Source organism: Linepithema humile, chromosome 3 (assembly GCF_040581485.1).
Source record: "Linepithema humile isolate Giens D197 chromosome 3, Lhum_UNIL_v1.0, whole genome shotgun sequence".
Lineage (NCBI taxonomy): Eukaryota > Metazoa > Arthropoda > Insecta > Hymenoptera > Formicidae > Linepithema > Linepithema humile.
This window is the reverse complement of record NC_090130.1, coordinates 11,292,703-11,317,420: the sequence shown is the minus strand read 5'-3', so window position 1 is coordinate 11,317,420 and position 24,718 is coordinate 11,292,703. Positions and strand designations below refer to the sequence as shown.

The window sequence follows — 24,718 nt, the reverse complement described above, 5'->3', positions numbered from 1 at the left end:
AGAACATGGTGACATTCAGTTTCAATTCATCATTAATAAAATTATTTGGAAGTAAAGTCACAAATATGATTGCAAGATAGTCTTGTTTATATAGGTGTTAACAGAATGTCACCATGTTCTCGACTGTCTCACAGTCGTGACATTCTGTTTTTGTTGACATTCCATATTTGTGACTTTACTTCCAAATAATTTTATTAATGATGAATTGAAACTACAATCCATCAGAGCTCTATGAAATGATATATCTATGGAACATCTATGATTGCTCCATATGATATCTATGAATATATTTAATGGATGTCGAATGGAGGTATGTAATGCGGAACTGTGGATGTCTAGTAGACATCTATAAGAGATTACATAGACATCTAATAGAGGTTTCGAATCTCCATGATGGACATCTAGTGGATATCCATTAGAGCTTTTTGTTCCGTGTGGAATACAGCCATACAAATTTCAATCGCGAGGAAAAAGATACGAACCTTATAAATTATCCGATAAAACATAAACAGACCACACGTGTAGTAGATTACTAACTAAAAGAAATACGTATTTCTTAAAATCTGCCAGCTCACAATAGATCGCCTCTGACAATATTTCTTACAATTTGCCAGCTCACGGATAAATTGTCTTTGGCTTTATTTTTCTAAATTGTTAGCTGACGTTAGATCGCCTCTGGCTTTTCTATTTCTACATCGCCAGGATACGTCAGATTGCTTCTGGCTTTTCTATTTCTACATCGCCAATACACGTTAGATCGCCTCTGGCTTGTTTTATTCTTTATTGTAAGATACTCCAGCATTCGCTTAAGTACTTTCCGAGTTATGAGAGTTGAAAGTTACGATAGAGTGAAAGAGAAAGAGAATGAAGCAATGCGTTCACGCGCTCAACGCGCTTCTTTCTCTCTCACTCTAGCGTAACTTTCAAGCCTCCTAACTTGGAAAATACTTAATAAAAAGGAATTTCATTATAGTGTATTGGAAAGCTCTCGATATCAGCTACAAAAATATAGAATCAAAAATGGGGATTTTCTTTTAAAAAAATTGATGTAACCTTGATCTGACTTTTGTGACGCAACTTAAGATCAAACTGCTAATATCACTAAATAGATCATTTTATACCCTACAACTTTTGTCTAAAACATTTTTCTCAAAAATGCATACTTTCTGAGATATTCTAGAGTTCCGCTCTTTTTGGGATTATTATACTCCCTGTATAATAATTTCTGTAATACATTAAATAACTCAAGTAGCAAAAATTAACGCGCGTTATTACAAATAAAACATTTTTGCAAATTAGTTTCTTCAAATATAATAGATATTTTACCGATTAATTAAAGCATTAATCGACTCTTGGCTTGACTTTCCAAAAGATGACATGCTTATGTTTCTCTCTCCACATACATAGCTATAATGTCAGGGAGATAACTCGGAATGTGTGACGACTCTTGTATCTTGGATTTCAACGCGCGCATCAACTTCCACTATGTATTCCGCAATCTTTGTGGTTACTCCTTTGTCTACCTCCATCTCCACCATGTAAACATTATTGATTAATACGAAAATAAGATTAGCAAAGGGGAGTGTGCATGCATTTTTTTACTTTATTTAACAACTGAAAGGAAAAAATGTTTTGTGAACTGTTCTGATTAAAAGAAAAAAGTTATTTTCTCTATAAAAGCTGTTTTCAAAAGATCTGATTGCGACGATCGCTAATTTAATGTTGTTGGTCACTGCGTCATAATAATGATTATGTCATCGACTTTATTGGAATGCATCAACTTTCCGTTGTCAATTGAATATGATTTATAAATCTTGATCACGTGACGCTGTATTCTGCGAATATTGTCGCGATAATAATTCTCGATCAGAATCATGATAGATCTCTACTGCTTTATGTTGCAGAAAGGACAAGTTCGATAATCCAGCGATGAGTAAACAGCGAGCAGAAGACTTTTGAAAGTACATAACGATATATATCTTGTCATTGGCTCGATCACTAACCATCCGGATCGAATTTCATGAGATAATGGAGATTTGCTTCGCAAGTGGATCCAGGATAGAGGGTGTATAGGAATCGTGCAGAGGTAAATTAGGAACGAGATCCAGCATGGGAAAGTGTTGCAGCAAACGACAGGAGCCTCAACCGATTGGTGGGTTAGATTATGATTAACTAGCCAAATAACACAGACTATATGTCGAAATAATTATCAGAAAACTATATGGTTACTCATCATTGGTTACATACATTGCTTAACAAAAAAAAGAATAAAAATAAAACTTTTCTCTTCATCCATAAATAATAATAATTCGAATAAAATACAATGTTTAATTTTTCAAAGGTATTAAAAGACATACCATTTCATCTTTCGTAGAAATTTAATTAAAAGCCAAAATATAATAATACAAGAAATTATGCTAAAAAAGTTGGCATTGACATTAATGTTTTTCCAATCTTTGTTGTAAACTATAAGAGACGTTCATGTTCATATATCGATGCTGCCTTCCGGAGTAAAATCTCTACAAAAAATGATAATCTCAAATGGTGCATAAACAAGTTATTATTGATTATTTGACATTGTTGTTATTTATAGAATAATATATTTATAAAGACGACGAGATGTAGCATAATTTCTTGTATTACTATATTTGGCTTTTAATTAAATTTCTACAAAAGACGAAATGGTGTATCTATCTTTTAATATCCTTGAATAATTCAAAATTATATTTTATTATATTTATAGATGGAGAGAATAGTTTTATTTTTTAAATCTTTCTTGTTTAGCAATGTATGTAACCATATAAATTTCTGATAATTATTTGTATTATGTATCTTTTTTATATGATTACACTGTGTGACACGAATTTCAGACCACAAACCAGACAAGATAATTCTTATAGATTTTTGTCGCTGAAAACGAATCCGCTAATAAAATTGCTCTATCACGTCACATTTTAGAGAAAATTGGACCTAAAAGTGCCGAAAATGGCATTTTTGGGTACTTTTGAGCTTAAGTATCTTAAAAATGTGATGTGATAAGGTAATTTCATTAGCGAATTCGTTTTCAATGATAAAAAATCTGTAAGAACCACTAACTGTAATGGCTGCTTTATGCAAGAAGTTAGTAATAGATAAATTAAAAGGAAGGAGGACGATAATGGTCCACTTTTTATATCATTTGAATAATCACCTGCACATAACGATTTCTGGGGTCTTCGACGATTATGAAACCAAGGTCAAGATTGTCAAATATAATATGTTTAAACAATTATGAAACATTTGGTTTTAATTATAATTAAACAATCATTGTTTAAACAATTATGAAAAATTAGATTTTAATTATAATTAATTTAATTATATTAATTGTATTAATTTAATTTAATTAATTTAATTGTAATTAAAATTAAATTTTTTATAATTGTTTAAACAAATTATATTTGATAATCTTGACCTTGGTTTCATAATTGCCGACCCCAGAAACCGTTATGTGCAGATAATTATTCAAATTACATAAAAAGTGGATCATTACCGTCCTCCTTACTTTTAATTTATCTATTACTAACTTCTTGCATAAAGCAGCCAATATGGTTAGTGATTCTTATAGATTTTTTATCACTGAAAACAAATCCGCTAATAAAATTGCCTTATCACGTCACATTTTTAAGATACTTAAGCTCAAAAGTATCAAAAAATGCCATTTTCGGCATTTTTAAATCCAATTTTCTCTAAAATGTGACGTGATAGAGCAATTTCATTAGCGGGTTCGTTTTCAGCGACAAAAAATCTATAAGAATCATCTTGTCTGGTTTGTGGTCTATAAAAAAAGTTTAAATTTGTCACACAGTGTTATTTTTTTCATATGAGGCTTATTTTTCTCAGGTCATAAGAAGACAGAAGCAGGACTTAGCTCAAAACATAGCAATGGGGGTTCCTTGGACCGATACACTGCCGATCCAAATCAGAGAGCCGTGCAAGGCGTGGATATTATCCGACCAAAACCGACACCCTGTAAGCTACAGATACCACATCAACAATTTCGTCAAACGAATACACCTATTAAGTCTGCATGTGTGTATTTTATGTTATTCTTTTTTTTAGTTCTGTAAAACGACCATTTGGACGATACAAGATCCGAAGATAAAATTTTGTTTTATAAGTAGTCAAACTTAGCGTTGCATTGTGAAACCGCTTAGCACTAATAAGTAATCATTGTTTTGATTTATTTTAAATTCTTGTCCTACCAGAAAATTGAAACAATTAGTTTCACAATTAATTGAATTCTTTGACGAAAGAAGTGATCCCTATATTTATGTGGAACAATGAAAATATAAAATATGGCATTATAAATTTATTTTTTTCTGTTTTTATGAGATAAATCAACAAGTAAAGAGACATTTAAGAGAAATAATAAAAAATTCTTTAAAAAATCCCTTTATTTCTTTTTAACTTATCCTCGCATGAAAGAACGAAGAAAATACTAAAAATTTTGATACAAAATTGATGCAAAATTTCATGCAAAAGTAAACTAAAAATACCATCTTCATATAACTTAAACACTATATTTTTTCCGACATACGATCGCTCTTTTGCAATATAAAATAATCTATGTGTAATATCAATTCTTCAATCAACTTGTTCTATTGTACATGAATCCTTGACGTTTTAGTTAAATTGCTGATCTGACCGTTTCGAATTCTTTGGTTTTCTTTTTACTCGAAAAACTACGGAGAACTGCGGAAAATAATTTGATAATGAGACATTACTTCTCTTCCGATATAGCGCATTCACAAAGAACCAATAAAATTGTGGTGGCCCTGTACAATTACACAGCGCGAGAAAGCACTGATGTTAGTTTTATGAAAGGCGACCGAATGAAGGTTCTAGATGATTCCGAACCGGATTGGTGGAGAGTATTGCACTTGACGACCCTACAAGAAGGTCTGATTCCTTGGAACTTTGTCGCTGTCGAACGATCGGTTGAGAGTGAAGAGTGAGTATTTATTTTTTTTCTTATTTCGGTCCTCAACGAGACATTGCCATTACCAATATTACGTTTTTTGTAGTTGGTTCTTTGAAAATGTGTCGCGCAAGGAAGCAGGCAAGCTGCTGCTAGTTGACGAGAATCCTCGCGGTACGTTCTTGGTGAGGCCGAGCGAGCACAATCCTCGGGGTTATAGCTTGTCAGTCAAGGATTGGGAAGAGGGAAGAGGTCATCATGTCAAACACTATAAAATTAAGCCGCTCGATAATGGCGGCTTTTTTATTGCCACCAATCAAACATTCTCCAGTTTGCCGGCTCTCGTTATGGCATACAGCAGTAAGTATTTCAAGTTTATCTTGCTTTTATTTTTTATTTGCGTTAATATTGCGCGCACAGGTTCCTCTTTTAAATCATTCCATGTCAAGTGATCCAATTGTTAAATAATACACTCCGCAAAAAAATTAAGGGATTACTTTTTTTCCGCAAAATAAAGACCATTTTTAACTGGTTACAACTTTGTTGAAAATGATCCGATTTTAATGGCAAAAAAAAATATTTTGAAGGTTAAAGTTTCAACTTTCAGAATCTTTTTGCAGATTTAAAAAATTGTTATTGGTTTCAAAGTTATGATATCAAAAAGCGGCTGCCGCCAAATTGCAAAATTTTTCTACAAATTTGGCAAGGCACACAGAGTGCAAAATAAATTGCAACAAAATTTCGTTTATTGCGTTGTAAAGCGTAAATTTTTCTCTTCAATTTGCTTTTTTAAGAATGATTCTACGATTTTTTTCACCGAGTTATTCAGTAGCAAAAACTGTCCTAAACACTTTGATTGCCTATAAAAGTGGACCTACTTCTCTCCAATGTGTAAGAACAAAGTGATCCCATAATTCTTTTTTTCACTTTAGCCGATTCAAACATGTCGGACATAGCGAAAAAAAATCGTAGCCACTTTCCCAGGGGCTCATTTTAATCGAAAGAATCTGCTTTTTAAGATGCCGTTGAGTTTTTATTATTTTGATCATTTTTCGTAAAGTTATATCAAGTTAAATGAAAAACGGAAAAAATGCAATTTTTAACCTAATTTTAAAATGAATATTATGCCGTCAAAATAAATGCTTTTTACAGGGCAGACTTTTAGCTTTTAATTGCTTTTTTTTTAAATGGTGTACGATAATTGGTTCGGCTTTTATAGGCAATCAAAGTGTTTAGGACAGTTTTTGCTACTGAATAACTCGGTGAAAAAAATCGTAGAATCATTCTTAAAAAAGCAAATTGAAGAGAAAAATTTACGCTTTACAACGCAATAAACGAAATTTTGTTGCAATTTATTTTGCACTCTGTGTGCCTTGCCAAATTTGTAGAAAAATTTTGCAATTTGGCGGCAGCCGCTTTTTGATATCATAACTTTGAAACCAATAACAATTTTTTAAATCTGCAAAAAGATTCTGAAAGTTGAAAGTTTGAAGGAATAGACATGTTTAGGTCACAAATTCAAAATTTTCGAAACATGCACGTTTTTCAAAAATAGTTTAATTTAAAATTTTCAAAATTATTATGTTTCTTCTTTGATATTATAAGTTTATAAGTACAAAATTTTAAGTTGGAATCTCAATGTATTTTTAACAATTATTGTTTATTACAGTAAACAAAAATTGTGGGATTGTGATATGCAGGGTGAGGCAATAATTATTACCACCTTAAATATCTTCGAATCTATAAAGTCCAGAAGTAGAGTTGTGTAACTAAAGTTGCATGGTACGAAGGGGGTTATCATATGGCGATAATAATTTTTGTCCAGGTGGAGGCGCAGAGATATCAAGGTCATCTTCATTTTTTTAAATGGAACCACCCTAATTTTTTTATATAAATCGATTCCTCGCAATATTCGGCGTAAAAATTTATAAGGGTAAGATGGCCAAAAATTGAATAGTTTACGACAGTGCTCGGAATTAGTCTGAACATTTCAGCCGATTTCCGTGGTATACGCCTCCTTTCCTCTCCTTACCGCGCGCGCCGCAGCCGCTAGGGCCAACGCCGCCGAGCGTTAGGAGCGGCACTATCTGATTAGGTTCTATGAGTAGGTTCTTCTCCCTATTTATTAAAATTTAAAAAAATTTATTAAAATTTATTAAAAATAAATTTTTTTTTAAATTTATTAAGTGGAAATATTTCAATAGATTTCTACGTCACCCATGAGGTACTAATACTGACACGTTTTTCAAAAAGTGGTTTCTATCTACATTATTGCATCAATTGTTCATTCTCATAAAAGGCTAAGAAAATCTAATTAAGAAAATCTCTTTTATATATATTTTTTTTTAAATTAAGAATTTATTTTTATCTTTAGTGGAATAGGTCTACGGGGGAAACTACTTAAAAAAAAAACGCGTCAGCATTAGTATCTCATGGGTGACGTGGAAATCTATTGAAATATTTCCACTTAATAAATTTAAAAATAAAAAATTTATTTTTAATAAATTTTAATACATTTTTTAAAATTTTAATAAATAGGAAGAAGAACCCATTCATAATCAGATAGTGTCGCTCCTAACGCTCGGCGGCGCTGGCCCTAGCGGCTGCGGCGCGCGCGGTAAGGAGAGGAAAGGAGGCGTATACCACGGAAATCGGCTGAAATGTTCAGACTAATTCCGAGCACTGGTTTACGAGATATTTTATACTTTAATTTGACATAATTTTACATTAACTATAAAATATCTCGTTAAATATTCATTTTTTAATTATTTTACCTCACACTTTTATGCACAAAATAATGAGAGGAATCGATTGGTGTAAAAAAAAAAAAACACAGTTATCTTTAAGAAAAAATATGTAGCTAAAATAATATATCATATTTTTTCATATCATATCATAAATCTTCTTCTGGACCTTATAGATTCGAAGATATTTAAGGTGGTAATAGTTATTGCCTCACCCTATATAATTTGACTAATAATCCAAATTTTGGCACAAATTTTGTTTGTAAATTGATTTCGGTAAATATTCACATAAGGTCAACCCCTTCAAAAGTTAATGACCTTGACATATGTTGTCAAGGAGATATTTCCGAGTAACAATCAAAAAATTTTAGTCGTCGCTTGTTGTTGCTTGCTTCATCATTTGTTTATTCAAACAAAGAAAAGGTTTTAAAAGTGCCGAGAAAAGATATTTTAACTAAAGTTGACCCTAGGACACCGACAGACCGATACCAAAAAGAGATATTTGCTACAACAAGAGCATTACAAAGAAAATCACATAATGATTCAGACCTTCTAAAAATGAAAATATTTGAAGTAAAGAAGGTAGAATTTTCTTTTTATTATTGTGACTTACACTATTCTACTCTGTTGTACCTTGTACTTGTGTGGTTTTAGTTTTACATCTCCTAATATCCACATGTGAAAATCTTCATATTGTATGGAAAAAAAATTTTGTAAAATATGATTTCAGTGACATCCCAAATGGAAACTTAATGTATATAGTTTTTAAATATGCAAGAATAAGTATAATTTTTTTTTAATTTTAAAACATTTAAAAAAACAAAAAAAATTTTTTTTGATTTTGTGAATTGTGACCGTAAAATGTTAATTTTACAAACTTATAATTAGTTTTGTTACATATTAAATAAAATCCCATAAAATTGTGAATAAAACGCTTTTTCTTTCATTAAAATATCTTATTTCTAGCCTGAAAAAATTGTGTTTCTATAGACTCCTGCAACGAAAATATGCAACTTACTAAATTTTGTACTCACTTATAATATAAAAATGGGATGAAATAAATTCATACAAACTTTTACATTTAAGATCCTTTTTATAGTACTAAATGTATGTGTAAAATAAAGAAGAAAGAAAATGGTAAGGTAATTCACATTGGATCACTTGATATAGAATGACTCTTATATCCTTCTTGATGAATTTCGATGATGAAACCAAGCACACAGTCCATTTAATAAAATATATGCATTTGCATTAGATAATCTTTAACAGTACATCTTTAACATGATATTTCCATCGTTCAGAAAATGCGTTGGGTCTCTGTCACGTGCTGTCAAAGCCTTGTCCGAAACCGCAACCAGACATGTGGGATCTCGGACCGGAATTGCGCGATAAATGGGAGATCAACAGGAATGAGATACAGCTAATTTCAGAATTGGGTAATGGTAATTTCGGCAAAGTTTACTATGGCAAGTGGCGAAATAAGATCGAGGTGGCGGTAAAGACGCTGCGTCCAGGAACCATGTCGACCGAGGCGTTCCTGCAAGAGGCTGCAATAATGAAGCAGTTCCGACATAGACATCTGGTCGCATTATACGCTGTCTGTTCGAAAGAGGAGCCTATTTACATCGTGCAGGAGTACATGTGTAACGGTAGTCTGTTGGATTTTCTCCGGAAGGGAGACGGCAAATACATGCAGTTTGAGGATTTGATCTATATCGCGGCCCAAGTGGCTTCCGGTATGGAGTATCTTGAAAGCAAACAGCTTATACACAGAGACCTTGCTGCGAGAAATGTACTAATCGGCGAAAAAAATAAAGCCAAGATTTGCGACTTTGGTCTCGCGAGAGTGATTGAAGATGACGAGTACTGTCCGAAGCAGGGCAGCAGATTTCCCGTCAAGTGGACTGCGCCGGAGGCCATCGTTTACGGCAGATTTAGCATTAAGAGCGACGTCTGGTCTTACGGAATCCTGCTAATGGAGCTTTTCACTTATGGACAAGTTCCTTATCCAGGTGTGGACGCACTCCTTTATTTTTTCACATATCTATATTATTGTCTGGAGTTCCGAATGGTCCCTGTGAGCTAGGACTATGAAATTGCATAGTTGGACAGATTAGGAGATGAGGAGGCTAGTGAGCGTAGTTTTAACTTTGGCAAATGCGCAGAAAAAAAGTTATTAACAAAAAAAGTTTACTGAGGGGAACATAATTTTCTGACCTTGTACATTTAATAGAACTACTCTTAGCAGATTCATTTATTTATGTGTAGTAAAAAGATTGCGTGGACGGAGGAGGGGCTCCGCCCCTCCTTCTGCATCCCCACCCCAAAAAACCTTTTTTTTCAAATAATATAATAGAAAGGCATTAAGAGCCGTCGCGGGATGTTAGTGCAAAATTCTAATTTTTCTTAAAGAAATTAATTTATTAGTCTACGTGAGACAGTTAACTTTGTACATCGATCTCTGATTCGAGATACTAAAAGTGTACGAAAATTTTAGTACAATGTTCTCACATATGGAAAATCAGTATGTACTGATAGGAATTATTAGAAAGAAAAGAAGAGAGAAAAAATATCAGGGCGCGAGTGGCTTTTTTTTTTTCCCGGAAAGAGAGAAAATCTTTAAAAGACCCCCCACAGTCTGTACTGTGGAAGAGTGCAGGATTCCCTCTCAGTGTTTGTCCTGACTTTCATCAGGACACCGAGAGGACCTACCTGCTAAAAACTCTCCTTGAACCTGACCTAGTCTTATATGAGGGTGAGGCAGAAGACCCAGCGGGCATAACGTCACCTCAACCTTCAGCCATTCTCCGTTGGGAGACCGTCCTTTGTCGGGCTCTCTTCTGGACTTAATCCAGTATGGGTTCCCGTTCTAAGTGGGAATCCATTACTCCTCTACATCCCCCCAATGGCCGTTATAGGTGTGAGCGTGAATGCACCCACCCCCGGCCAGTGGAGGGATACTTTGGACCTCCCATGATGGGGGTTTATGAGGATGGGGGCAGAGGAGGAAACTCCTCCCTCCCCACCCCCTCTTTTTCTTGCTATGTTCCCGTCCGACCCTCAATGGGAAAGGAAGAACAGGACGAGATAATCTCGTCCATGTCCTCCCCCAGGCCGGCAACGAGGAACCTACTTGTCTCCCCCAATAGTGGGGGAGGTTTAGCAGCTTTTGAAGGCTATTGTGGGGTCGGAGGCCGCCTCGCTAATAACCGGACCTCCGATGTAAGTTCCCAGTGGGGAAACTCCCGAGCAGCTTCCGCTGCCACCCTCATTAGTAATCCAGTCCCTGTAACATGATCGAGACCGGAATATAGCACCTCCAACCAGAGGCCATTCTTCCCAGATTGGCCCCATCGCCCAAATAAGACACCGGGAAAGTTATACCCCAATAGGCTCTCCCACCCCCGCCGTATCCGATGTGTCACCATTTTATCATCCGGTGAGTCCCGGATCTCTTCTTTTGGCATCGTCCACACGTCCCTCGGGTACGCGTTCCTCCACCGGAGGAATAAATTCTTCAGTTACTAGAGAAACATTTTTATTGCTAATTTCACTATTACTCTCACTTATCAGTTGTTAGTAATCTATTTGACGATGTTATTTTATGTTATTTTATGTTATGTTATTTTTAGCAATAAAAATGTTTCTCTAGTAACTGAAGAATTTATTTCTTATACACAAGCAATTGTTTAAAACAATTGAGTTTTATTTTAATGTTTACTAATATGATAATGTTAATAATAATTTCTAAACGATATATAATTGATGTGGCAGAATATATTGCAAACGAGAATAATTCATGCCGCGCTGCTCCTGACGGCGCGAAATGCGAAGCCCGTAATTGGTTAACTTCAAATGCATTTTATTCAAAAACTATTGACCCCACAATTTTCTTGTACGGACATTTTTTACTCACGTTATCGAGATCTATCCATCCCTTCAAGGACCTGCGTTTGATCTGAAACACCCTGTATATATATATATACCTATACAGCACCGAAAGATTGCATAAACCTTACATTGAAACATTGTAATATTGCATGGAAGTTGCAAAATGTTTCTGCAGTGTAACTGCAAGCTTGCGGCAACGTTAAAATGTCCGCCCTTGGAAATATTACAATGTAAGACTACAATAATGTTACAGTACAATCTATTTGTAATATTGAAACGCCTTACTACAAATATGCAGAATGCTTCAGATTTTAATAGATAAACTTTAAAAATATATAAAGACATTCAAAAGAGATAAGAAAAAACTCGTTGCAATTGTGTAAGTTCAGAATCTTTTTGCATCCAAAACTTGGATATGTGCGTCACCGGTATATATATGTATGTATGTATGTATGTACCCTGATAGCCACCTGTCTGTGTTGTTGCTGCCACGCCTAAAACAAAGGACATTACCCACACAGCACAGAAAGTTGAAATAACGTCGCTGAGACGTTGCAATGTTGAATGTTGAAGTATAAAGGTTTTTTCAACATTGAATCTATGTTGATTTTGCTATATTGATTGTTAAATGTTGCTATAACGTAGAAACAACATTTAACAATTATTATCTTTTGAAATAATATAATAATTATTACAATAATTATTAATAAGAAATAATAATATAATTATATATATATATATATATATATATATATATATTTAAATAAAAATTAATTTTAAACATTTATTTCGTTCAATTTTTCAAAACATTATTATAATGCATAATATATATAAATTCTGCATTGAATAAATGTTGAATCAATATTGAATTAATGTTTCTTGTCTTGCAGACATTGCAATTCAGCGGACATTAGACATTTCTTCAATATTTTTTCAACATTGAATCTATATTTCGCAACGTTGCTGAAACATTCATAATGTTACAATTCTACGTTTTTTAGATATTGATTCAACGTTTGTGTGCTGTATGGGTTAGTTTTCAGCAAATTTAGAACAAGGCGTGTGAGTCATTTGCCTCTGGTATGATATCACATGAATTCAGCATGTGTTGCTGTCAAGTTGCTATGTGTTTGCTGTCAATGGTTTATCGCTGTACATAAAGAGCAAAATGACAGCAAGTTGCCAACAACACATACCGAGTCATAAATTTCAGCAAAAATTCAACAGCGTATTGAAAACGGTTAAAAAATTTTTGCACCCTTACTCTTTTCAAACATATAAAATAATAAGTAAATAAATTCTTCTTTTTATTATCACCAAAAAGAAGAATTTATTTATTTATTATTTTACATATCTATTATATATATATATATATATATATATCTTGCCGCAAATATCTATAGGTAGAAACCGAAGCTGTGTTAATTTGCCACAAGTATCGTCGATGTATCGCCTATTTATTTATTAAATTGCACGCACTCGCGAAAACACACATACACAAAGATAGGTCATTTTCGACATTTTATATTGGTTACAAGACACAATTAACATATTTAAACAGTTTTTAACAAATTAATATATTTAAATAGTTTTTAACAAATATACGACAAAAGCACAGACATCATTATCTTTTTCTATCACCGTCATGTTGCTCTTATGTTGTCCAAAATGAATGACAAAGCAAAATGTTTTCCATGAATAGAAGTCATTTTGTTGCAACAAAATGAGCAACAGTTGCTCTCCGTTTGCTCTGAATCTGCTGACACGAAATGTTTCAAATCTGCCCTCGTGTTGTTGAATACGTATGACTATGCATTACGTTTTTAGCAAATATACAGCAACTAGTCGAAAATTCATGCTCAGCATTAAGTTACATGATTTTGCAAAACATGCTTGGCTATCAGGGTATGTATAAAAAAAACACTTAGTCTAATATAATTAAATAATAAAAATTAAATAATTAGATAATTAAATTTAAATAATTTATATTATAAAATTTTATTTATATAGAAATTCGACTCTACATCATAAGTAATACAATAAAAGGACGATTTTTATTTATTCGGACATTTATCTGTCCGATTTCTGAACAATCAGTTCAATATCTGAATTCTCTGTGTTGAGATCGTGTCAGAAAAATTAAACTGATAAAAATAATTACTATGTTTTTAATCTTACTAGCCACTCTTTGCAAGTTTTATATAATCATCATGACTAAAACTTAAATGCAAGATAGATTGCACAACGCGCGTCGCATAGCGGTAAACGAATGAACTAGCAATTACTGAATATTGCTTTTGTAATGTTTTTGGAATGTTGCTGTCCAGTAGCGCGTATACCTATGGGCTTTTGGGGCTTGAGCCCCTGGGCGCCGAAGCGTCAGGGGTGCCGCCGCTTCTATATATTCATAAAAAAATGTTCCATTTTTAATTATCTTCTTGTTCTTAAGTGTGTTTCGGTAGAATTATATTAATATTTAAAATGTTAATTATTTACTGTTTACTAATTGGGGGAGGAAGGCTAGATCGAGGCGCTCGAAGATCACAAGCCCTTGGGCGCAAATTTTACAAACGTAGCCCTGTTGCTGTCACATTCTCATGAAATATTACAATTACATGTTCCAATAATGTCTCAACAATATTACATTGCAACTTGCAAGATTGTAACATTGCTGCAATGTAATTGCAATTTTCTGAGCGTACGTGCGTGCGTGCGTGCGTGCGTAGTTAATTTTAGTTAATAAATTCGGCTCTTAACTTTTTTTCTGCGCATTTGCCGAAGTTGATGCTACGCGCACTAGACTCCTCATCTCCTAATCTGTCCAAATACGCAATTTCATAGCCTTAGCTCACAGGGGTCATTCGGAACTCTACTCATATTATTATACAGGGTGATTAAAAATAACCTGATGTCCTTGCAATGCCATATTCTCGAGCAAATTCTGAGACGATTTTTTCTTTTACAAAATTTTGTTTGAAGCTTAGTTTTCGAATTATAATTGAAAATAGTTTGCTACTTACGAGTTCGATAGAACGGACAGGCAGAACGGTGCAATGCGTCATGAGACGATAGTAAACACTTGACAGTCTCATTATACGTTGCACGTACTCTGCCTGCCCGTTGTACCGAACTCGTAAGTTGCTACCTATTTTCAATTATAACTCGAAAACTAAGCTTCGGACAAAATTTTGTAAAAGGAAAAATCGTCTCAGAATTCGCTCAAGAATATGGCATTGCAAGGACATTAGGTTATTTTGAATCACCCTGTATATTTGTAATCTGTTATTCGCGGAATGACATAATATCTTATATCTTTTTTTCTTTTTCCTACAGGCATGCATGGCCGTGAAGTGATCGAGCAAGTGGACAAGGGTTACCGTATGCCAAAACCATTGAACCATCCACTACCTGATAGCATCTACCGACTAATGCTGCAATGTTGGGACGCCAGTCCCGAGAAGCGACCCACGTTTGAGTTCCTGAATCACTATTTCGAGTCATTTAACGTCACTAGCGAAATACCATATCTCGAACCGCCGACGGACTGATATACAGCCCATCAATATATTCAAAATCATCATCTACCGCCGCACGGTCATTTTCATCCAGCTCACATTAACTGTGCCATGGAATTTTATGGTATTTACTGCTAAACAAATTATTTTGCGTGTATCTCACTGTTCTTACCGGAACCTTCTAGATACATTGTTCTCACATCAGAGAGGAAAGACTTTCAGTGAGAGAATACACGTTCTCAAACGATACTCGGCGTCGTTGTTGCGAATGGCATTTTTTCGACTGTAAAAATTTTTTTACAAATTTTACCAACTAACCTTCGAAAAACAGTGCCGCGTATTCAACCGAACTGTCACTGTCAGATGCTGCCGAAAATTCTACTGTAATCTTGTATCATTTTCTGTCCCTCTTCTTTATGTGTCCCTAGTGTCTAACGTAGCACCGAAAACGTCGAATGAATCAAAAGTTAAGTCTACCGTGGTGTTTTTGCAAAAACATCAATAACGTTCGCAAAAACGAATCAACAAGATTATAATCTTTGCAACCAATGCTTAACTGTATTACCGGAATATTTATGATTAGAATCGGACAAAAAGTACTTGCAATCGTAACAGATTGCAAAAGCACTCGCAAATCGAGTTTTGAATCTGTCTCTGAAATCCGCAATCGTTTACGTAAGTACATTTTTGTACTTTTGGTGATAAATAATCATAATAGAGACACTAGCAATATCGCTGTAGGAAAATAACGTGACACATGTTTGGAATAAATTTCAACATTATAGGATTAATACAGCATAATCGTTATATTAATATGTAATAATATCATATCATATGCTCATATATATACTTATTTTAAAATTTATGTACTTGTATAAATTTAATTTATATTTTTGCAAAATCATCATGGCATACTCAACTTTTGCGCGTGATCCTTATATAAATATATATATTGCGAATATCATAAAATAAGAAAGTGAGTGAGAGAGTGTTTGTGTGTGTTGTGTGTATTGTAAACATGAATTGCCAGAGTATGTTGTATTTTATTGATCTCGGATCGGTTAAATCCGAATTTTCCTAAAATCCAGTTTGTGGATATAGTCCTTGGAAAAAGTTTGGTACTGCGTACGTACTATTTGAACTAGTGAAACGCTATTGTCAACGCATACTTTTGAAGCGAGAGCGAAACGTGCTCCAATGAATGTAAAATTAAATGTAAAGAACATAGATTTTGTATAACTTGTCCGCTGAGAGAAGCACAAAAGGTTTTTTCGTATCAAATGATCATTGCACACAGCTATTGGTATTAGCGCTCGACAATTTTTATTGCTTCTAGATATATACTCCGTCCAGCGAGAGAGTATACATAACTCGGATGACAACTCGTCCATTTCGCGCAGATCTCCCCTCAGGAGACGCTTAAAAAGCCCCCCTTTCCCCCACTCCACATGACTGTACTGCTCGTGCAGCTCGTCAATGCCAACGCTCTTCTCACTTTGACTGCTGTGCTTCTCCTATGCGTAGAAAGAGGTATATTCTCTCGCTGAACAGAGTATAGTATGTATGGTAACATGAGTTTACCATACGCTTATCTGTTACGTACAAGTTTGGGTTGTATTGTAAAACACATGCAAATGGCCACGAGATATATCACATTGATTCTAAACGAGTCTCAGTATTTAGTCGAAAGTTTTATTCGATGAAAGCAATTTTAACTTATATCACTTAGCAACGTCCTTACTCGTGAATCTCACTCTTGGAGTTTCTCTTGATGGCCAAGTTGTGAATATACACATAACTGAACGCGTTTACCAAAAACAGATCCGATTGTAATTGATTGATCTTCTTTTTCTCCAAATATACTGCTATATACAGTTTCCTTTTTATGTAGCATGGACGCATTAGTATCGTCAGCATTTCTGAGCATATAAGTTGTTTCCCAAACATACATAAATAGTGTTTCTGAGCCTGAATCAAGCATTTTGCGAAAGTGCAATGTACCTCGCATAAATTTGCTTTCATTTCAGCAGCTTTATGTACAGCGTTGTGTAAGTGATAACGCTGTTTTACAAAGTCAGTTTACCGTTAGTCACTTGTTGAAAAGAAATAATAAAGGTATAAAAATTAGGATAAGAGAGGCGAAAAAATGTGTTATTAGTATTTGGATAAGTGCAAGTGCGTGAGTGCGTTTGAGAAAAATAAATCCCCGAGCCTGTGTTGATAGGTTTCACGACGAAAAACTGAGTAAAATCAGGAATGCAATTTCAGATAAACTTAAGTCATCGATGTTATTCGTACAAAATATCTGAAGAATTGTAAATTTTCTACTAAAGAGAAAAACAAGAATTACAAACGATGGATTAGAATAAGGATTCTTAGGTGATAGGCGTATCAGTTCTGCAAGATCGACGATTTTACTTTCTTGATTCTCGAAAAATGTTCTCGCAAACTACATTCAATTTTCCAAAATTCAATAGATCTTCGCTATCGTCTTCGCGGAACTTTCGAGATAATATCGATTGCACCAATCGGTATGAACTAGCTTTGGTTAATTATTTTTTTAATTACTTCGAAATTATTTCAAAGCAATTAACGCTTTACACGAATAAAGACAAGATGTAACAATATTATACATATATAAGATAAACTTATTAATTAGTATACAGTGGATATACAGGGCGTCCCTAAAATTTGACAAAGCGCTCGTGTACAGGTAGAGCGGACTAAACTGAGTCGAAAAGTCCTGTACCATTTTGCAATTTTCGCCTCAGTTAACGAGTTATTAATTACTAAAGATCGCCGAATAAGCGCGTATCCGTCCAGCTTACCGCCGAATGCAAGCGCGCGGCGAGATACAATAAAAAACGGGAGACAATCATATCTCAGAGCGGGCATTGCCGTTTGTAATAAAGAACTTTCCGCGCGCCTAGCGACCATGATCGCTGGGCGGTTGTATCTCGCCGCGCGCTTGCATTCGGCGGTAGGCTGGGCGGATACACGCTTATTCGGCGATATTTAATAATTAATAACTCGTTAACTGTTGCGAAAATTGCAAAATGGTACAAGACTTTTCGACTCAGTTTAGTCCGCTCTACCTGCACACGAGCGCTTTGTCAAAATTTTAGGGACCCTGTATACAGGAAAATGTGAGAGGATTTCTATCGATAATTGCAATATTATAGTTGCAATCTGAAAAGGAACACTGCTGTTAATTATTACTAATTAAAGGTGAAAGAAAGCATATTTGTTGATGCAAGATGAAATTATAATTCTCTTTTCCTTCTCTTTTCGTCTCTTTCTGCATCCTTGTTGTATCAAAACCAATTTGAAATGGGAAAATTAACCAAAGTTGGTTGATCAAGATCGTCGGTGCAGTCAGTCCCAAATGTACACATTTTATTGAGTCACAATATACGATGAATCTACACGGTGAATCTACACAGTAAAATTACGATAGAGTAGATATTAGTGATTAAAGTGGAGGCGAAATGTGAGTGCGTTACCCATATGCGAACGTAGGAAATTGTTACATTCGCGTGATCTTCTTTTCACGTGTATTTTACCGCATACAAACCAATGAACATTATGAGCAATAACACGATGCTCGGTAAACTCTTTATAATATATTTATTAACTATTGTATGATAAATTGAAACGTTGCTGCAATAAAAATTGCATTTTTTACCTGGTTAGGAAAAGAAATAACAGAAAAGGAAGAAAAAGTAATTTCAAGTACCAAGTACTATTCTATTCAAAACATGAAACATGATAGAATTAATGACAATATCAATGTTTAAGCAATTAACTGTCTCATTATACTAATTGCGGTTAGTGACTAATGGATTCATAGAGCATTGATGGATGCACAATGAGAAGCCGCCGGATAATCACTATGTGGCCTTTATCAAAAAACAAAACATCTAAACTACACGTCATAAAACGTCTAAAAATGTCATAAAACGTAAATCTAAAAATATCATAAAATTATTCAACTAGACGCTCTTCAGATTCAGATCCTTTTATGGTATCTGTGAATAAATATGTAATAATGTGTAAAATATATATCTTATACTCATGGCTCATTGTCGAGCTATATGCAGATAACATGATGAATCTGAGACGTCCTATGACTTTTTCAGACAAATCTTTATGCCATCTTTTGGACTTGTGTGTTGTTTGGTAGATGCAAATTTTGATATTGCGGCGGTCTTTACTTTGTGAAGATCCTATGATTCGTAAGTCAAGTCCTGACCGCGATATTCATATGGTACGCAGTATGTTTCCAATAAAATGATAGCGACATTGCACGGAAGAGTGCGCGTGAGAAAAAGCATTCACGTTTGCGTAGCGTTTAGAAAGTAGGTATATTACGTCCAGTACATTTTTTCTATGAGCGTTTTATACCGATGAACTTGTTTTCTCACAATGAACGTTTACTTGGAAATTTCGCTGGTTATGACGATGATCGCTGCCGTAGGTCGTAGATTTATAGAGATGCATAGAATTTGAATTGATGTGAAATCAACAGAAAAGTCCCAAAAACATCATCTATGTTAGATATATGAAAGACATTTAAAAAATCTTTATAAAATATCAAGTACATTCCTGTAGACGTTCTCTTACAATGTGTAGAAATTCAAGCATTTCTCTTTCTTTTTGCTTCTCTTTTTTTTTCTTTTTTGTTTTATGTTCTTATATTTGAAGAATACCCGAAAAATTAAAATGTCCTCTAAGCACAGCTTTTTAGACATTTTTAAGACATTTAAAGACATCTAAAAGATACATAACGAATTAAAATATATTTCAAACGTATTTTAAATGTTTTTCGGACTTTTGTGTTGTTTGTAAAGGAAGTGACGAGTTCGAGCGAAATGTTCACGTTATGTAGTATAGATATATTCATGTAAACTGTTTCATTCGGATCACATTTGGACCATGTATTTACAAATTATTATGGTAAAGGCATTGTGGCCCTTTTCCACTGGATCTAGAGACTGATATTGTTTAAATAAAGCCCATGTGCGTTGCTCTTCAAACGTACCGGGAACTGTACGTCCGCTTCTGTTACAAACTTTCCGAGACTGAACAAATCTTTTTCTCGAAATTATTCGATCCAATAGTTGCAACGTATATTTCATAGATCGCATTTGCACATAACAATACTTTAATCCCGTCTAAGTACGATAGATATGCTTTAAATATCAAATGTCATAAATTTTATCAAATCAAGTGTCATAAATTTTATCAAATAAATAAATTAAAGCAGCCGAGTCTTTGATATGATAGTAATTATCTATAATTAATTCATACAGAATTCTCACATAATAGAGTAATCGAACGTTTCGGAATTTAATAGGAAACACCTTGGACGTATCGTTCCCGCGAGTTATTTGCGAATGATTAAATTATAAGGACGACCTAACGGATAAACCCAAAGGGCGAGATCAGCGATTTAGGCACACGTATTGTACTTAATGAAAATCTCAATTAATCGTAGATTTTGCAATTTCTTCATCGAAAACTGGCTTTTCCGTGGTGGCTTTATTTTAATGAAATTTTCAGTAAATCTGTGATATAGGGACAACTTCCTCTTTTCCCTCCCATCCTCTTTATCACTGTCATACGTTTTGATATAAAAACCGACACTGTTGTCTCTCACAGCCGCCACGAAAGCATCATATTGTCAAGAAGGGTTATCCACTATTATTACGATAAAATCATTTACAGGACGGAATCGTCTCAAATATGTCATCATAGAGCCAAAAATATTTTCTTATACGCCCGGCTCTTACGTTCGAGGTTTCTTCACACCATACACCACCGCGCATTGATATTCGTTTTCATTCGTATATATCTAAAGTGAAAACAATCAATATAAACTCTGTTGTCATTGTTTATATACCAAAGCTGATTATCATTAAGTAACTTAACTATATTAATTTGTATTATTATATTAATTATCATAAACCTATACAGATAAATATATTATATCATATTAATTTTGCATATTTATTGTCGATTTATAAAAATTTATTTGTCCAAGGCGCAAATTTTATTTGTTAATTATAAATAGCTAATGCAAGATAATTCAAAGTAAGGTATACACGCAAAAGCATATAAATGTATGTGTAAAAATATTTAATTGCGATTGTGAGGATGCTCAAATATTTGGACATAATTTTCAATTTATGCGATTTATTCTAAAACCAATTACTCTTTTCTAATTACTAGTAATACAAAAGTTTTTCCTTTTCAAATACAGATATACCATTTTCCCTTTTTATACACTACAAAAACGGAATATATATATGTACATATATACAGGGTGTCTCTAAAGTCTGACTCAATCCCTGGATCTCGGAAACGGCTTTAGATATGGAAAAACGTTTCAGACAAAAGTTGTAGGATATTAAGGGGAACAGATGATGAAAATATGGACTTGACCTTGAGTGACCTTTTCAAGGCCAGGTCAATGTAATCGATATTTCTTAAATGGAACCCCGCATTTTTTTTATTGCATATTAATATCTTACAACTTTTGTCTGAAATGTTTTTCCATATCTAAAGTCGTTTCCGAGATCCAGGGGTTGAGTCAGATTTTAGCGACATCCTGTATGTGTATATACACACACACACGCACACACACACATACACGCACGCACGCACGCACGCACACAGAGTGCTCAAACGATATAAAGAACGAAATACAGAAGAAAGTATATATTAATGTCTTACTACATCTTCCAGTAAAGTTCGTATAAAGTGATTGAATTTCGTGAGTGAATTTCGAGACTATACATAATTAAAACAAGAGTAAGTTTCTTTTTTCGTGCCAGTATCCATTAAAAAATAATTTAAGGAATCAATTTAAACGCGTAAACAAGCAGATACGGTATATTATATAGAGTGTCAGGTATACACAGCCTGCGGATCAACTGCGTACTAAACAATCTACATCGGGTATATGCATCTAATTCAAAATACTTTACAATTATTAAGTATACATCATCTCCGCCATATGCGACATCTTCTTTGGAATATGAACAAATTCTTCGAAATAACCAGCAAGTTCGCCGATTGTGACGTCGCTCGACGAGGGTGGTGATATTCGCGCTTGCACTGAACAAGTATTTGGTGAACTTGACAATTGATGCTGTCCAGACAAGCCACCACTCGCGTCCGATTGTGTATTGTTACCCGTTGTTGCTCGTTGTTCCTCGCCGCCACCTGGACCAGGACCTCTCTTTAAATTCGGCATTGTATTGCTGCGAACACGCTGAAAACTACCAGTAGTCTCGCAATCATCCTGAATGCTAATGTCGTCCTTGGCCTGTCCACAGTCTTTACTGATTCTCAGCGTCTTTAAGTCCTTCATCACCGAATTATGATCGATTATCTTGGAATTTTTACTGGGAATACTGAGCTTGCATGTGTTCTTGAATAATGTATCCATTAAATTATCACTAGTACCAGGAACGCTTAACTTTAGAATAGCCTCTCTAAGAACGGTGCTCCTTTTGGTCTTTTCGACTACTCTCTCATTCTTAGATGGCTTGAAGTTTGTTGTACTCTTGATACCTTTTGTGTTGATTGGGAACATAGTAGGCCTATTAGGCACGGATCTTCTTCTAAATAAGCAACTGCTGTCAGAATTCACGTCAAAGATCTTGGATAGTTTTGATTTGTCTGTTGTTGCAATACTGAAAAAAAAATATTATCTTGTAAAAGAAACACATCACACTAAAAATATCAAATCTATCCAAATATTTTATTTCCAATTGTTTATTCTCTAAATAATTTTTCCTTTTTAATGTATTCATAATCTATAAGATATATATATATATATGTATATGCAATAAAAATCACAAGAAACATTTTACAACTATAATATTACAAGCAGTATCTAGCTGTTTCTAGACTTATTACAAAATTAAAGATTTGGTAAAGCAAGTTCAATTGTTAATTATCATTTATATAAATGACACAAGTCTTTCAAAAATAATACAATTTTCCAATGCTTATATCTATACTATTTTTTCTTTTTCAGAACTTATCGACATCAGCAAAATACTATTTCTGGTGTTACAATCTCAATATCTACAAACCTAAAAACAGAATATCTAAATATTTGGATCAAATTGAGTTTATTCAACCAATTCCATTGAACACGTTAATTGCCTAGGATTTAATACAGAATAAATATACCATCATCAATAGATCTTGACCGCAATCATAAAAAATATATAGTCAATAGATTGGATAATAGGAAATATATTGACTGATTGACAAAGAAAGTAAGCTGCTAGTGTAGAATAGTAAAAATAATTGAATAAATTTGTTTAATTGAATGGTAGTTAATTTACAATGTGATCATGTTTCTACAAAATATTTTGTCAACTTTATTCAGTGCTATTCTAGACACAGATCTAGACACAGATTTTATTATTGGTAAAAATATTAAAATTGCTTATGCTCTAAAAATAATAAATTGAAAAAAATTTGTTTTGTTAATAAATTTTTACATACCATATAATTATCACAACCATAACAGGATTACAACTCCTAAGCTTCGGTATACACAATTTTTTTCAAAACATTGATTAAGCTCATTTCATCACATGTTAAAAATGTATCAAATTAAAAATTAAAATTGATGTAATTTTATTAGAGTTTCCATTGCTACGTACACGTGAAGACCTTAATAATTAAATATACACACATTTAAATTGCACGATTCGGTCATAAATATATATGAATTATTATCGCATAGTTCTGACACGGACCGTATAACGTGAAAACGATATGCAATGTTTGCAATATTACACAAGTTTTACAATTTGCAAAAAACAGAAAGAGAAAGACGCTTACTGCGGACAACTTGTCGAACGACGATCAATCTCAAGCCTCTCTAGACGCGCCGGCAGCACATCATCTTCGTCACCCATGCTCGCTGTTTCGCTGCGAGCTGCCTGCAGCGAGAGCGTAGCGTCATGCCAGAGCATCGAATTGATAAATGCGTTGAGAAAGATGCGGAATAAGCGAGGACAGCAGCAGAAGGAAATTTAGATAGGTTAGAATGTACAAGATAACAATGACGATGATGACGACACACGATGAAATTACAATGCAACGAAAACGATGACACGTACACGTATTGACCGACTGTTGTGCATTCGATACGATTTTTTTCTCACTCCATGACTCGCGTGCACTATTTTGCGTGACCGTTTGTCTGCGATCGTGAAAATCGCCGAGAACGCGTTACGTTGATCTCAATGTTCAGAAGCGCGCAAATTCACGATCAATTAATCGTACAATGATGGCGAACATAAATAAACACTGCTACTATACGGGATCAAGAAGCAGCGACAACCAGCGATTCCCAAAGGTACTAAAAGAAAAGAAAGAGATGGTTGATTTGTAAGTAGCACGACATACAACCGGTAGCATTGTTTATCGATAGTGTTGAACAATGAATATGGTAGGTCTCGAAAATGAACACAGATTGCAGCACTACTGCTGCTTTATACTAGAGTCCCTGGAAATAAGAGTCTGAACAGACCATTGAGCTATCAAGAGACACGGTACTGTGGTGTCTCGCGCCAAGTTCA

The 24,718-nt window shown here is 34.2% G+C and overlaps 2 protein-coding genes across 5 annotated transcripts in view; one reads left to right on the top strand and one right to left on the bottom strand.

Annotated features, from left to right (window-relative positions):
* The window catches only part of Src64B (Tyrosine-protein kinase Src64B), a 77,862-nt gene extending 57,719 nt beyond the window's left edge, over positions 1-20,143 (top strand). For 2 of the 3 annotated variants that reach the window (XM_067351535.1, XM_067351534.1), the window contains 6 exons: positions 1,905-2,152; positions 3,880-4,068; positions 4,780-4,990; positions 5,064-5,317; positions 9,003-9,713; positions 14,926-20,143. In XM_067351535.1, the coding sequence (XP_067207636.1) occupies positions 2,110-2,152; positions 3,880-4,068; positions 4,780-4,990; positions 5,064-5,317; positions 9,003-9,713; positions 14,926-15,140 (1,623 nt within the window). In that variant the 5' untranslated portion in view covers positions 1,905-2,109 and the 3' untranslated portion in view covers positions 15,141-20,143. The remainder of the gene's footprint in view (positions 1-1,904; positions 2,153-3,879; positions 4,069-4,779; positions 4,991-5,063; positions 5,318-9,002; positions 9,714-14,925) is intronic. The other variant, XM_067351536.1, reaches the window with a different exon arrangement.
* Positions 20,144-21,285: 1,142 nt separating this feature from the next.
* Positions 21,286-24,522, bottom strand: LOC105679035 (oxidative stress-responsive serine-rich protein 1). Of its 2 annotated transcripts, XM_012378818.2 has the most exons (3): positions 24,257-24,522; positions 23,976-24,076; positions 21,286-22,807 (listed from the first exon to the last, which is right to left on the bottom strand). In XM_012378818.2, the coding sequence occupies exons 1-3, from the start codon at positions 24,278-24,280 to the stop codon at positions 22,102-22,104; spliced, it is 831 nt and encodes a 276-aa protein (XP_012234241.1). In that variant the 5' UTR covers positions 24,281-24,522; the 3' UTR covers positions 21,286-22,101. The 2 variants fall into 2 exon arrangements, with proteins under 2 accessions (XP_012234241.1, XP_012234235.1); XM_012378812.2 differs by having other exon boundaries at positions 23,976-24,516.
* Positions 24,523-24,718: the final 196 nt, after the last annotated feature.

Excerpts from the sequence above, each read along its gene's own strand:
- LOC105679035 (XM_012378812.2), bottom strand. The coding sequence starts at position 24,109 with ATGCTCTGGCATGACGCTACGCTCTCGCTGCAGGCAGCTCGCAGCGAA. Across the intron at positions 22,808-23,975 it reads CGTTCGACAAGTTGTCCGCA|TATTGCAACAACAGACAAAT; the intron begins GTAAGCGTCTTT and ends TTTTTTTTTCAG.